At 33.5% G+C, this 17,098-nt stretch overlaps 1 protein-coding gene across 1 annotated transcript; it reads right to left on the reverse strand.

The window, feature by feature from the left end:
• Positions 1-2,846: 2,846 nt before the first annotated feature.
• On the reverse strand, positions 2,847-5,146 carry YUC3 (YUCCA 3). The gene is made up of 3 exons (XM_086231356.1): positions 4,469-5,146; positions 3,756-4,127; positions 2,847-3,146 (listed from the first exon to the last, which is right to left on the reverse strand). Exons 1-3 carry the CDS (start codon positions 5,144-5,146, stop codon positions 2,919-2,921), a joined length of 1,278 nt encoding a protein of 425 aa, XP_086087482.1. The 3' UTR covers positions 2,847-2,918.
• Between the last annotated feature and the right edge of the window lie 11,952 nt (positions 5,147-17,098).

The raw sequence follows: 17,098 nt of genomic DNA on the forward strand, positions 1-17,098 counted from the left end.
TCTTTTTATTTATATGAACAAGTGTAACAATGATAGTGCATCGTGGGATTTGTTTTGTTTTGTTTTTTTTATCTTTAGGTTATGGAAGTGAGAGAAGCATGAAAGTATTGTGAGTATATATAATTTTCATGTGTGGTTGAGTTATATCTTTGCTATTTACAGGATGTTACTGTCAAGGTATTTTCCAAGTAAAAATATGAGAAAGTTCTGATATTTTCCTTCAAACAAAAAGTTCTGATATTTTCCTTCAGACAAAAGGTGTGCTTCTTAGCTGCTCATTATTTGGGTCTGGGAAGCATACTTATACTTTCTTATTTTAATCTGTACTAACTTAAACTTTCTTTTAATTTATACCTTGTGTGTGTGTTTTCAATCTATATGTATTGCCTTCAAGTTCATAGGTGAACAGGGGAATGAGTCACAGATGGGGTTCAAACATGCATATGGGGAAGGTATATGTCTGAACCTCATATGTGACTTGAATACTAGCATGAGTTCCCCTTAACTAGTCTTTCTTTTTCTTTTTCTTTTTCTTTTTCAACATGATTAAGTAATAGTTTCTCTATTGCTTCTCAGTAGGCATGAGGCATTTTTTCAATGCTATCAAAGTTCATTATATTTTTCATTTTGCAAGCTTATTTGAGTTTGTTGTAGTGAAAGGTATGTTTTCACTTCTATTAATTATAACTTCGATTATGACATGTTTATAACTCCAAAATATGGTTTTGCTTATGTTCAACTTTTACCAAACAAAATTCATTTTCAACTTATGTTCTTTTTCCTTGTGAGTTTATACTTTGTGGTTTTGCTTGGTTGCGATGTAGGACAAGAAGATCAAGAAGAAGACTTGAGGACCAAACCTCATGGGAGAGGACCGGACCTCCAGAAGCTGAGAAGAAGATTGAGGACCAGACCTCATGAGAGAAGACCGAACCTCCAGTAGCTTGAAAGTGCGAAACCTCCTTCTTCATTTGCACTTTTCTTCTCTCTTCCTTTTCATCCTTCACTTTTTTAATCAACAACCCCATCCTCTTCATTTCTTTTTTGTTCTTTATCCCACAAACCCCACATCTTTAGTATTATCCCTTGTTTATTTGAATTGTTGTCTTGCATGAAATAAGTTTTATTATAAGATTTAATTCCACTGCAGGATATGTTTGGTGGGAAAATGTATTTTGAATTCTAATTAATTAGTCACCAACATTCATGGAGACATTGTTTAATGATATCAATTCTAACACCAATACATCAACCTTACATCTAATGGTGAAGGGAAAAAACCAACTAACTGTAGCATTAGTGAGCAGCTACCTTGTCAGACTGTCATGACAGTTTTTGTCAAATTCTTTCACCATTCTTACATGTGGGTGGGCTTAGCTCCCTTGCCACCCCAACACCAACTTCTAACATGCTCTATGGTGACTGCATGGTGGCAATGAGCAATACAAACTAACAACAGTGGCAGTTGCATCTATTCCTACAAAAAAAAAAATTGGTTGCCTTTGCTAGATTTTGTTGTAGTGTGTAGTCCTAATATTTTGTCGAGTCGAACTTACTTTGAGAAATTCAATACACACCAATATTTGATCAAATAATTATGTGAAGGATGAGACAAGATAGGAATATGAGTAATTGGATTTATGTAGCTGAATATCAGTTGTTCCAGGATTCTATATGTGTAGCATCCAAGTTTCACAATCTCAAACTATATTTAAAACTTTATGTTATGTCCCATGATCCTAATCCTATGTATTATACACAAAAAACCAAGCTGACCATTGCAAGCATTATGTGGCAATTGAATGAATGATCAATACAAAATATTATATATATATATATATTGCAATATTAAGATGATAAGAAACGACATATTGCAATATTATGAAGCAACGACTTATTTTATAATTGTATAGACACTGATGTATTAAATTTGCATCAAAACTAACATTTTAAAAATAAAGTCCAACATTGGGGGTGTTAGGACACTAATCCAAAACTTTTCCCATGATTATACAGAATTGGTTCATCCATTAAAATTGTCTTGCAAGTTGAAAATATTATCCTTGTTTTTTTTTTTTTTTTTTTCTGTTTGATGGGTTAATTATTGTTATGAATAATGGTATATATTTTAAAATTCTGATGAAGTAATTCTAGTTGAGAAAACTATAGTTGATTTGTGCACCAAACAGGTTACAGAAGTGTTTGAGTTACTGCTGGTTTTATGCCACTTTTGGAGATTTATCACCTGCTGTGTCATAGCCCAAGGATATGTAGTAAGATTATGTTTCCTTCCTTGCACTGTGGGCTCTATCCATGTGCTGTTATGCAAGCAACATGGGGAGAAGTCTCTGAAAACCCCTTTCTATATATGAAAATGAAACCAGTTAAAGTCAGAATCACTTTGAAGAGATTTGTTATGTTGGAGTATGATGGACCTGGGTCCACAACACTTATTGGGCCGTTGGCGGGCCAGCTTGGGGTGGGAGAGAGCCCGTCAATTAACCTGTTTGACTAATGGACCAACTTCAACTTGTGCATAATGGAGAGAGAGAGAGAGAGAGAGAGAGAGAGAGAGAGAGAGAGAGAGAGAGAGAGAGAGAGAGAGAGAATCCTCTTTCATTTGACTTGGAATTGGATTTTAATAATTTGAATACAAAATTCCATAGGAAATAAAAAAAACAAGCTAGCCTCATCTTCCTTTGATATATTTATGTCCAATAATTATTTTTTCAAATGTTGGGTTTTTCTTCTTTTTTTTTTTGTTTTTTTTTTTTTTTGCTCTATAGGAGAGGGCTACCTTCTGTATATCCTACATTATTTTCTACACAAACTGACCCCAGTTTTGATTGATCAGCAACCAAACAAAAGAAAACAAGAGGACCCAATTTCCTTCTCTATATGCAAATTGTAATTCCACTTCAGAAATGTGAAATGCATCTTCTATGCCTGGCTGCAACAGATTTCCTCTTCTGCTTGGTCTCTTCTTTCCAGCTCCTGGCAATGTCCTGAGATACACCAATGGCATCCAATGAAGCTCCAGAGAGTCCTTTCCTTGTGAACCCAACTGCATAAAGCCCAGCTTTTCCTTTCCACCCATTTGGGAATGGATTTCTGGGAATTCCATCTTTGGAAAAGAATTCACTTTCCTGTACAACACAAACATCCAAATAAGTTTTAGTTTTTGGCCATTTATCATCATCCACTTACAAAAGACCCATTTCTATTTTGGAAATTCTGAATTGCAGTATCTCAACCTTAACTTTATCCAATTAGAGAAACATGGTAATATATACCATATCAGTAAGCAAAAGTACAAAAACCATTGTATGCAAATTCCAAGTAATAAGAATTTGGATTTGGATCATGGTAATATAGAACAGGTTGGTTCAAGTGGGATTGTGATTGAGCATTCGAAAACTTACTAACAATGCATAATGCAAACGTTGGCACTTGAACATTTTCGACTTTTCGTAATATTAAATTATTTTCTATCAGATCTTGGTAATGAAAAAGACAAAATAGACCACTGACCACCACACAAAACTGACAAAGTGACCACACACAGTTTCCTTTTTACAGTTTAATGGGGCCTAAACCACAGTGTCATATTTTCTTGGCAAATTGGCATTAACTCCGGGGAGAGAGAGAGAGGAAAAAAAACCTTCCATAACTGTCACATGGATTGAAAAAAATAGAACCTTCCAAACACATTAATATATATGGAAATATAAATATTCTAATGAATGAATCCTCACCTTGAGCCATGAAGGAACATTGCTGCGATACCCAGTTGCCAAAATGACAGAATCAATCTGAAGATTTTGTCCATTAACAAGTTCAACTCTGCCATGAGAGAACCTCTTGATTCCAGGGACCACCTTGATCTCACCAGATCTTATTTTCTGCAAGGCACCAATATCCAACACAGGGGTCTTGCCTGAAATGTTCTTGAGCTCCAAAGGACCCAAGGATGGTCTTTTGATACCATATTTTTCAAGACTTCCAAGAATCAACCATGCCAGTATCAGCAGTATCTTATCAGCAAGCCAAAGTGGCAGCCACTTCATCAACAAAATTGCTAGTTCAAATGTTGACTTTCCAAAAATTTGCCTTGGTAACACATGAACCTGTGGATTACAAACCAAAATAGAGAAAAAAAAAAAATAAAGTTAATTAAGTTCTGAGTTTGAACCTTTATTAATAAGTAGAACTTTTTGAAATTTCTAGCACCATTTGGTTGGTTGAAATTAATTTTCCAAAAACTATGATTCAATCAAAGAAATATTACTACACCAATAGCTAGTTCTTATGAGTTAGTTCATAACAACTGTTTTTGTTTGGTAGCGAACTTTTTTCAAGAGCTTCTCTAATCTTGAAAATGGGGTAGCACAATTTTGTTTTTAAAAATGATTTCTTGTTTGTGAAAATGGAAAACAATTTTTTTCAACTAATATTTTTCTTTACTCACCGAACTTCGGACCACCATTGAAGGGCTTGCATTGTGGTTGCAAAGGTCAAGAGAGACTTCCATGCCTGAATTTCCACAGCCAACAACTAGGACATGCTTACCCCGGTAAGGCACACCGGATTTGTAGTCACAAGCATGAATGACACTCCCACCAAACTCTTCCAAGCCTTCAAATTCCGGCACTACTTTCTCGGCATTTTCCCCGGTGGCCACCACGAGCCACCGGCATATGTACTCGACTTCAGCAGCAGGCTTGTTTGAATTGCATGTTTGGATGGTCTTGACCCGCCAGAGACCAAAGGTCTCATCGTACTTGGCAGACTGAACTGTCTCATTGAAATTTGGGCTTATGTCAAAGTGTTGTGCATAGGATTCTAGGTAGTTGATGAACTGAAATTTGGACGGGTATTCTGGGAAATCCTCTGGGAATGGGTAGTTGGGTAGTTGGCAAAATTGTTTGGGGAGGTGAAGCTTGAGGCGGTCATATGTCCTCTTTTGCCAAAGAGAAGCAATGCAGTTGGCTCTTTCTAGGATGATGAATGGGACACCTTGTTCTTTTAGGCCAGCACCAACGGCTAGGCCCGATGGACCGGCCCCCACAATGACCGGACCGTTCACCCACACGCATCGCCGGCCAGGGAAAAAGTCCTCTTGCTCATCAATTGTTTGATGAACCATTTGGGGCATGTTGTGACAGGTATTGTGCATCATGGTGGTGAAGTATGTTTGTGTTTTGGAAATTGACAAGGAGTTGCCCGGCCAGTTGAGTACTTGTTGCACAAAATATGAGAAGTGAAAGAAATGATGAGGGCAATTAAGGAGGAGTTAGAGAGAGAGAGAGAGAGAGAGAGAGAGAAGGGAATGTAAGATATGTTTGAAGTTTGAAGGGATGTGTGAGAGGGAGAGAGGGATGGAGGGGTTTAAATAGAGAGGGGGGGGTCTTGGCCATGAGGGTCTTGGCATGTGACTGGGATTTCAAAATGATGCTTTGAGTTTGAGTTTGAGTTTGGAGGGTCATTCCCAAATGATAACTGGCCGACTTCTTTTGTTTATTACATTAATTAATCAATTAAATTATATTTATAAGCATAATTCACCAAAATTAATACACTAATTAAATATATATACATAATCCAATATACCTATGTAGAGGGTTTTTTTATTGAGGTATATCTCATTTTAGACATAATGAGATATGATTTATAGGACACCACTCCACATTGTAGTTCAATGATGAAAGCCATTTATTTTTTAAGTCTCAATTTAAGGATAATTCTTACAAAAAAGTAGACAAATCGGAAATCGTTTAACGTACTATTTGATTAAAATATCATCATTTCAAATGTTTACGGAATCACTATATTTATCTATTTATTCAATCACAATTAAATGTCTTAATTGTTTTTGATTTATCTAATTTTTTTAAAAAATAATCCTTGTATAAAAACTTAAATAATAAATCGACTTTAATCTTTGGCTTATAATGTAAAGCGAATCGCACAAGTGATACCTTATTATGTCTAAAATAAAATATATCTCAACAAAAAAAAAATACTTTATTTTATAAGTTGAGGGACTAGAAATTGTATTCATTTGACATTTTGTGAAGTGGGTCTTTTTGGGGTACACCTTGTTGTATTTTCTCTTCTAACTTTTGGCCTGGCATGGAGACTAGCCACCCACTTGTGGTGACCAATTGGTACTCTGAATCCTATGTGAAGAAGCACATGTTTGTAGCCTCTTTTTCCTGGGGTGGGTTCCAACAAGATAAAGGGCCCTCTATAAACCTATATATATAGCTCCAGTTACTACAGTTGATTTGTGACTTTGGTAACTCCCCTCCAGGAACAAAACTTACCTGTCGCTGATGCCACCTGTGTGGTATCACCAGGGAGAGAGAGCCACCTGTGTGGTATCACTAGGGAGAGAGAGAGAAAGGGAGAGAGAAAAAGAGATGATGGGGATACCACCTATTGCTATCCCCGGAGCAGGTTCACTCCCCCTCCAGTGGTCAAAATTGAGTCTAAAAGGACTTAATACTTCAAAAAAAAAAAAAAAAAAAAAAACAGAAAGGACTGAATACGTTTCATAGTATAGAACCACCTTGATAAATTAGCACATGGCTAAATTTAACCCCACTTTTTGTGCAGAAACTGTTGGTATTTAAATTTTTAAAAGGTTTGAGAGCAAATATATAAAAGGCTACACCTCCTTCACAGACTAATACAAATTCTCTTCCCTCCATCCCGTCTACTATTTTTGTATTTTTGGCTTATTTGCGCATTATCTTCTGAAATTATATTTTAGTCCCACTTTATCTTTTTAAAATTTATTATCTTAATTTACCTTTGTAAATTTTCTTTATGTCTCACATAATTTAAAACTGTCAAGTTGGTTCACTCCATCTTTTGAATTGTTGACGTAGCACCTACATGGCAGAGTTTAAATTGATGATAGAATTGGCGGACTTGACGGTTTGGGGTTATATGAGACACAAGAAAAACTTATAGGGGATAAATTAAAAAAATAAACTATAAAAGGGTAAAATGAGACGAAATTATAAATTTATAGAATAAATGTACGTACAAATAAGCCTTTATTTTTTACTATTAGTTTTGGTAAAGCTTTTAAGACTTGGAGATTATTACCTAACTCTGAACGTGCATGTTTATAGCAGCTGATTTTTGGTTGTGCATATTGGAGTTGTATCTCGGAGTCTTGTAGATCATGCACGTTGAGAGGCTCTAACGTGCTTCACCGTACCAGATCTATTTTTCTTTTTCTTTTTTTAATATTTCCTTATATTTATTTATTTGCATATATCATTTAGTCGATATTATTTTGATATTAATATTTTTATGGCTGGAGTTTTACAAAATCAAAAATCATATTTCTACAACAGAAACATGCATTTCCATGATAATTAAGTATTTGTGTATGAATCCCTTTGACTCGATCAGCATATAAAAAATTTCATTAAAACTCCAAGTACTTCTTTAAGAAGCACTTTCTGAAGAAGCACTTCTTGAAGAAACGTCTATCAGTGCTTCTGAAGCACTTAAACCATGTTTCTATAACTCTAGAAAGAAGTTTTGCATATTACTGTCAGACGCTATAGAAAAACTAGTTCAGTTATCTAAAAGCAATATATTTTTAGCGTATTGTCCAAAACACTTCTATAAAAAATATTGAGAAAGAATCCCACGTCGAATAATTAAGACTTTCTATAATGGTTTATAAAGTGTTGAATCTCTTTATCCAATATTAATTAGTTTTGAGTGAAATACTCTAATTCCTTTAAAAATTACGCCTTCATAGGATATATATAGTGGCTGTCTAGCTAGACTTATAAGGAAATTGATGGCTATAACAAATGTTTGAAAGTATCACGCAATCTTTGAAATTTCAGGGTTGATAGGGATTGATCATGCATATATGCCGACTATATGGTTTCTAAAGGAAACATCTAGCTAGTAACCCATGACAATCATTCATAGCTTCTATAAAGTATATTTGCCTGTCCTGTGTGTACAAATTATTGCCCATCACTTTCAATATAATAATTTGATTTAATGGTTCATCATCAACATATGTTCAGGTCATTGCAATGTGGAAGTTTCAGACGGTTCAGCAGTACTAGCTAGTAACTCACAGAAGTGTCATTGTACTAAAAACTACAAAATATGCCACAGAAGCAACTTTTTGGTAGTTGTAAGATTTGTTGATCTAGTTCTAGAATGTTTTTCTCTTTGGACGGGCTCTAATTCTGGAATTGACATGCAAATCTACAATGACAGATAGACAACAAAAATATATAGATGAATATATGGTTCACAAACTATATCCAATGTTGCTTTCAGGCTTTGCAACAATGGACGAACCAGAATGACTAATTATATGTGGTATAAACCTTATCTGGCTTTTTCCCATTTGTAGTCATTCATTAATGAGTAATACTATAGATACCAAAACAAATCACAAAATTTTGAATTCCAATTAATATGCATGATAGAGTTTCACTTGCATAATTGTGACAACAAAATATTGCTTTTGTGAGTGCGAGTGAATCCAAACCGTTTAGTTTAAATAAAATAATGCTCGATATTTTACCGGTTAGGAGTCATTCCTCCTTATGCCTCAATTACAATTTGAAACATATTAACTTACAAACATAGTCATTCAATGAAAATATTTATAAAAAAAATTAAGTATATGTAAAATTTTAATTGACTTACAAAAGCATTTTTCATTTAAATAACTCATCTAACATATATGTCATTTGCACCTCTATTGAACTTAATCCAATCATTAAAATAAAAACATTACACATGGTTTTTTTCTTGTCAATTAGGTGAGCATACTAATCAATTAAAACACGTCGTTTTACGTATAGTGTAGTCTCATGATCGAAAATCGTTCATTTTTTAGGTCACCCTTTAAAATCATCACCACAAAAAATTAACTAAATCAAAAATCGTTTGGTTTTATAATAGTTATTGAATTGTTTGGTTATATATGTTATCTATCACATCAGATAAATAAAGGGTAAGAATAAATAGGCGAACATAATAATTGTTGTTACCCATTGTAATTGGTAACAATGGTTTTGTAATTGTTTTTGTAACTTATTAACAACTTATTGTAGTTGTAATTGTAATTGTTTTTGATTTATCAATTATTTGTAATTGTTTCGGCACTCAAAAAAGGGTAAGGATAAAAATATCAAGTTAAAATTTTGATTGCATGTATTGTAGTTTTTTTTTTTTTTTTGGTATAAATTTAATTTAGACACATAACTATATAAACTATTTCAACGGGGTCCATGAACTTTAAAATATTTCAAATATACACCCGATCTATTATCTAAATTGAAAAATTAATTTTTGTCCATTGATTCGTTGAGAGATCAGTTAAATGACAGCTTGACTTTTGCTGACCGGGATTACTTGACGACGTGGCGCTATCTCAGCAAACATTTCCCGCCGAATGAGTGACACGGGCCCACAATTTAATAATAATAGAGAGAGTGAGAGTTTGTGGACCCGTGTCAGGGGTTAGGTGGACCCGTGTCGCTCATTTCCCGCCAAATGAGCGACGCAGGTCCACCTAACCCCTGACACGGGTCCACAAACTCATCATCTCTTTCTCGCTCGTTGAACACAAGTGAGAGATTTATATTCGAATTTGGAGGAAAACGTGATGTTTTTTGGAGACTAAATGGTCAGGAGAGCGTTCGACGAGCGGGAAAGAGGTGATGGGTGTGTGAGCGCGTGTCAAGTGGACATGTGTTGCTCATTTGGCGGGAAATGTATGCTGAGTTGGTGCTACGTCGCCAATTAATCTCTGTTAGCAAAAGCCAAGCTGATATTTAACTGATCTCTCAATAAATTGATGGACGAAATTTCATTTTTCAATTTACATAATAAATCAAGTGTATATTTGAAATATTTGAAAGTTTGTGGACCCCGTTGAAATAGCATATATAGTTATGTGTCTAAATTGAATTTATCTCTTTTTTTTTAATCAGGATTGTATTGTAATTTTAAGCAACGTAAAATGACATTTGGCATTTCCCTATCTATAATAATAGTATCCTCATCCAAGCAGAGGATCCAGTTCATTAAATACACGTCATTACAGTCAATTACTATAATTATGAAGTGGGATGGTTGGCCACCAAACGCCAATTACAGTCAATTCATTTTGATATCATTTTCTTCTGGATGACTGCTGCATATAAGTTGTTCAGGAACATCGGAGATGGGAGACTGTAACGGGAAGTGGATTTGAAACTTTATCCGTACAATATTGGCATATTTCATGGAGGTCCCAACCCAAGAGAGCTTGACTCATCCTCCTTCGACTGCTGCAACCAATGTAAGTGGCTGCGGGAGGTTTATTTATTTACTTTTTTTTATGACATTGCTTCACACCAGAGACATTGGTTGGCAATTTGGCATAGACATGTGTTACCGATGAACAAACGATCAGAGGTTATTTATTTATTATTCTAGTGTTCTTGTGGACAAATTCAGACTTGGACAACTTAATATTATGTGTAATGTGTGGCCCAAAAAATATATATATTATGTGTAATGTAATGTAGCCAATTTATACCGTCTGCCTAGCTAGCATACCCGAACTATATACATATGAGCAAAATATTGTTGAGATGTGGAGCCAATTTCAAAGATTTTGATGTTTTTTGCCAAGTGGAATTGATCCAAGATGCACACTTGGGATTAATCTACTTGTGGTTGCTTGTTAGATGTTGCTATTTATTTGAATTTGTCTACTCTTGACTTAAAGTATTTGAAATTTGTTAGCATTATTGAATTTCTTGGTTGTTCCGATCACTTTCTCGAGCAATTTGCTCTTTTTATCTCATTAGATTGGAAAACCCTATTCCCCCAATTCGCTCACTTCATCCTTTATCTTCATTTTCTTGATTTCTTGAGTATTAGAATATAAATATGAAGTTACTTTTTGGCTATTACCTACAATTTGAAATGACAATGATAACTCTCTTTCATCGTAGTAAACAGCTATCATAAGAAATTCAAAATGTTGGTCGATGAAGTCAATGATGCTCCAGAACATAGCATACTAGTATGATATTAAGGAAAACTGACTGCCATGTAGATTTTGAACAGTCTTTTTTTAAATGATTTTAAACAACAATCTAAAGGAAAAGGGTAGTGCTAGGAAACAATCTAAAGGAAAATGATAGTGCTAGGAAGACCATCTCTTTGTACCATTTAGTGTATCATGTCTCTAATAGAAGTAGAATCCACCAATACAAGTAGGAGGGGAAATTATGTGTGTCATTATTACATATTTTCTTACTTAAATTTTGGCGGTTCACTTTTTTATATTAAGGTATAAATTTACAAACCGTTATATCTGTTTGTGTATTATATGATGTTTGTATCATATACGAATTCAAACTGGAGGTGTATTTTGCTAGTAATACATGCTAGGCTTTATTTGTTACAAACTCAAAAGTCAAAACCTGCGTATAAAATTCATTAGAAAAATTTGGCAAATGATAGATGTTGTATCAACGCAGTTGAGTGGTGCCCCCGCCTCACCGGGTTTCGATCTCCCTTTCTTTGGCCTCCCTTTGTAACCAAAAACGCTAGTACGTATACATGCCTGTGTACCCATAAGTCTAAGGCATCTCCTTTTCTGCTAATTAACTACACCCATCAAATATAATAGTATCTATTCTATCTTTAATACTTTATTAATCTAATATTTTTTTATGGAAAATTTTTAGGCAAAAGGTGTTGAGTAAAAAATTAACATGGTATCAATAGAAGCACGCCCCATGACACAAAAAAAAAAGGAGGAAGAAGAAGCATGCACACCCCTATTTAATGGGTAAAATTAGAGTACAGCTGTGTTTACTAGATTTAATTATTTACGTTTATGAAATGGTGTGGTAGTATATATGCCTTAGTCAACAAAAAAAAAAATGTAATTATTTTATAGCCTTAGTATAAACTTATTTTATACCTAATTTATTTATAACAAATCACATACTAATATGTGTGCTGATACAATATTTAGTGAATAAAGTTAATAACTCTAATATTAATTAGAGTTTAGTCCTTCTAATATTTCTTATTTGGAAAAAAAAAAAAACATATGAATTTTTTTTAAAATAAAGTCCTTTGACCATTGCCTAGCCTTGTCAAAGAAATATGTCATTATTTTTTTTTTAGGGTATAGGGTACGGATTCACCTCATACCTTTCTAGGGTATAAAATGAGGTTTGTGAAGGCTGCATGTTAAATTTTAACTTTGGGAATCCAAAATTTCAGAGTTAAAACCTAATATAAAGCCGACAAACTCGTGCTTGAGGAAGAAGTAAAAATGAACTACTGAATACTTAAAAATGGTCAATGAGCGCTCGATGCCTAGTATGTGTGGAAAAAAAAAAAATTAATTGACCAATATTATGTAACATGGAATGGTTATAATATTATTAAACTTTAGTTAGAATTTTAAAAGTCATAAGACTTTAGTCAATAAATTAATTATAAAATTAAAGGACCTAGATGAAAGTCTCCCTTTATCAAATTAAGTAGCTAGTGAATTCAAAATCACTCTTTTCTCAAAATTTAAATTTTTTTATTCAAAAAGAGAGATTGAGAATCTAACTCTAAGAATGATTGTGTTAATTGTATATTCACTTTACTTAAGATACCACCCAAATGCATTGCGATTGAATTCAACAATACATTATAAGAAGACAGAGAAAAAGACAGAGATACTCTAGTCAATGGTGGCAAGTAGCAAGATGGTTGGTTGCAGTCCTTGAAACATTTTAATTAACCCACTTCTCAGCTCAGCTCAGCTGCAAGTGTCATTACGTTTTGATACGAAGTGCAATTATGCAAGTCAAATGGTACGTACCACCTTATATACGTCTTTTCAAATTCTTATTAATTAGGGTTAATTTCAGTTCAGTATCTCAAGTTTACTTCAAATTTCAATTTAATACCTCGTATTTAAAATCTTGTAATGTCATATATCATCTTTCTAATTTGTTGTAATGTCATATATTTGTCAGTATTTTTTTTTTTTTTGCCAGGATACCTCTGTCAGTATGACTATTAAGAGATATGTTAAAAGCTGATGTGGCACTTACATAACACTTCCACAATGATAACTAAATGTCACGTGATCTGATAACAGGCTATGTCATGCCACATGACATAAAAATAATTAAAAATATAGAAACATGGCACATCATACCACATAATTATTTTTAAATTTTTAGATTTTAAATTATTTTTTATACCACTTGGCATGATGTGTCATGTTGTCAGATCACGTGACATCTAGCTAGCATTATGAGAGTGTCACGTCAGTATTTAACAGATCTCTTAACAATCATACTGACGAAGATATGACATTACAACAAATTGGAAAGATGAGGTATGACATTACAAAATTTTAAACATGAGGTACTAAATTGAAATTTTAAACAAACTTGAGGTACTGAACTGAAATTAACTTTATTAATTAAGCCTTTGCCATTATGCAAGTTCCCCCAAGTGATGTGAACACTCCTCGTTCCAATTAGGAAAATCAAGGCACAACATTCATATATAATACGACTAATTATTTATAGAGAGTTAGAGATAAGCCACCACATTCATAATATACATATATCCCATTTCATGATGTGTATAATTAAGAACATAACTAGCCGGCCAATCTTCGATCTAGTTTCACATATCTATTATGGGGGCATAGCAATTCATCAAGCTAAGCTTGATATGAACATTTTTGGCTATATTACTAGTTTTAAGCTCACAATATTATCCAATTATTACACAAAAATATATAGATATGAAAAAAACTTATTTGGTTCACTTAAATTCTCCTAATCCCACTTTTCTATTTTTCTCTCTCACAACCAATTCTTCTCCAAAAATTATTGTCGGTGATATGATGATAACATGTGATTCTTCCCTCACAACCAATTTGTCTCCAAAAACTATTGTACGTTATATGATGATAACATGTAATTCTCTTCACACATCATATATGTCCCTAGAGTCTACTTTTATATGATAAGACCAACATGCATATTATAATTAAAAAATTAGATATAATTGTCACCTACACAAATTAAAATTCTTATTCCAGTTCTCTCTCTCTCTCTCTCTCTCTCTCTCTCTAAATATATATATATATAGATGATCGAGCCTTCCAATGAGGGATGCCTCATTTAACACTAAATGAGAGATCCCTTTTATGGGGCCACATAAGTAGTTTTGTGTTGATTCGAACTGTTTATATATATATATAATATACACAGGAGCCTTCCAATGAGGGATGCCTCATTTAACACTAAATGAAGGATCCCTCTTGTGGAGCCACATGAGTCGTTTTGTGTCGATTCGAACTGTTCATTTTTTACATCTTCATTGATAGATCATTCTTGCAAAAAATCAATCAAATCAGAAATCATTTGCCAATCTAACTATTACAAACAAATGGACGGTTTCATCGAAAATATTTGGTTCGTTTATTTGTTTGATCAACATTAGATAGACAAATGATTTCTGATTTGACTAATTTTTTACAAGGATGATCTATCAATAGAGATATAAAAAATAAATAATACAGATCGACACAAAATGACTTATGTAGGCCCCACATGAGGATCTCTCATTTAGTGTTAAATGAGACATCCCTCGTTGGAATTGAAGGCCCCCCTATATATATATTTATATTTATATATATGGGAGTCTATAGATACATGAAATGAAATGAAAGAAAAATGCGTAAATTAATAGCAACAAAAAACAGTGTGTTTGTCAAATTTACAGCCTTTCAACTGTAAAAAGTGCTACTATATAATAAATGTGTATGGCAGCATTATATCATACATAACTTCAGACAACTAAATTAACATAATCATTGAAGACCTTTCAACCACGTGAGCTAGGATAATTGGAGAAGCTTTGCCGCATGCTTTTGGCAACATTTATGTATGACAAAATGATTCATACTATACTTACATACATACTTTACACCCCAAAAAAAATCTATACTATATATGCAATATGCTTATTAGTTGAACTATCATAATTACAGCTAATAAAATGTTATTAAAATCAATTAGTGTTGCACAACAGTCAATGTCACAACTTAATTAATTAATAAAATCGTACTTGTATATATATCTTGTTTTCACTCTATTTACCCCGTCCTTGCTTGCATCTATGTATGTTCAGCCAATCGAATACATATATCGATCGATTGGAAAAAAGGGTTTCATTCAACGTTTTCCCTATATTTCGAGAATGTATGCTTGTCTTGTTCCTATTGACACAGACTAGCCCAACCAGTTGAAGTCAAGGGGATCCTAATAAGGCCATTCTGTGACATAAGTTTAGATCTTGGCAATAATTAAGGATTTGATTGTGAGCCTTGAGATCCTCATATTAGCGATTTAAGTAGCTAGAGGAGGCACTTGTGACACCCCAAATTTTTGTGAATTGTGCAAATTATGTGTTGAGTTCTACATCTAATCCTTTTAAGTTTAAGATATTGCACTAATGTTGTGAGCATGACATGACATAATCGCTTGGTTGACGAGCAATATTCAGACATTCAAGTATAAATACTGCAGCCAAAACTAAGCAAGATCTTGAGGTTTAGAGCCTCTTCACGAATCCTTGCGTTGAGTTTTGGTAGCTGAGCTCCCAAACCGAGATGTAATCCACAATTTCTTCTATTCCCAATAAAGGTTTGTGGTTGGGCTTCGATACAAGCCTTACAAGGGGCCATACATTCCACTTCCTTAATAACTATGTAAGCTAATTAAAGTTCACTTAGCTAGTAAAAAAACCCTAAAACTGAAACTTAGTTTGTAAAAGTAATTATTAGATATCTAACATATAATGAGGTAATATTTCTTGATTTTCTTCTATTAGATATTTGACATGTTATGTTTTTAAATTGTTAATTTGAATTATATATAAAATTTAACAACAATACATTTAATATAATGCAGATTATTTATAAAAATATATAACATATCAGATTATGAAAAGAATATTTTAGATGTAATATAACTTGAATTAATTTCGCTTAAATTCATATGTGCATATTATGGAAACAATTAATCAACCACTACACGGGTTTTTGGTTGAGTGTCCATAATTGAAATGAAAAATGGAAGAAGAGCTAGCTGGTCTTGGAAAATGAGTTTGAGCACTATGCTCTTGAGCCTCTTGTTGTGAAGACCCATGCATCATGCAGCCGACTTAAATGTCAAATTGATGATATCAAGAGAGTGCAGAGCCACTTGAAATTGAAAATTAATGTGGATAGATCTTCCTAGTTCAACGTATGTGCGTGCTTGTCATCGAGACAGAGCTGACGAGGACATGCATGGTGTCACCGCGTGGAGTAATAGTAGGTGTAGTTTTTGGAGTCCTAGATTCACATTTCCACCTGGGAGGCCTCGTTACCTCACAAAACCCTTTTACGTTACAATTTGAAATCACATACCTATGTGCATCTATATATATATATATATATATATATATATATATTATATATAATAGGGTTAATTTCAGTTTACTACCTCAAATTTGCTTCAAATTTCAATTTAGTATCTCATGTTTAAAATCTTGTAATTTCATACCTCATTTTTTCAATTTGTTGCAATATCATACCTCCGTCAGTATGACTGTTAAGAGATCTGTTAAAAGCTGATGTGATATTTACATGACACTCCCACAATAATGATTAGATGTCACGTGGTCTGATAACAGGCTATGTTATGCCACGTGGCATCAAAATAATTAAAAATCAAGAAACATAATGCATCATGCCACATAATTATTTTTAAATTTTTAGATTTTAAATTATTTTGTATGCCACTTGACATGACGTGTCATATTGTCAGACCACGTGACATCTTGTCAGCATTGTGGAAGTGCCACATCAGCATTTAACAGATCTCTTAGCAGTCATACTAAGGGAGGTATGACATTGCAACAAATTGAAAAAATGAGGTATGAAATTGCAATATTTTAAACATGAGGTACTAAATTAAAATTTGAAGAGGTACTAAACTGAAATTAACTCTATATAATA

The sequence above is a fragment of the Dryas octopetala genome, chromosome 2 (genome assembly GCF_963921425.1).
Source record: "Dryas octopetala chromosome 2, drDryOcto1.1, whole genome shotgun sequence".
NCBI lineage: Eukaryota > Viridiplantae > Streptophyta > Magnoliopsida > Rosales > Rosaceae > Dryas > Dryas octopetala.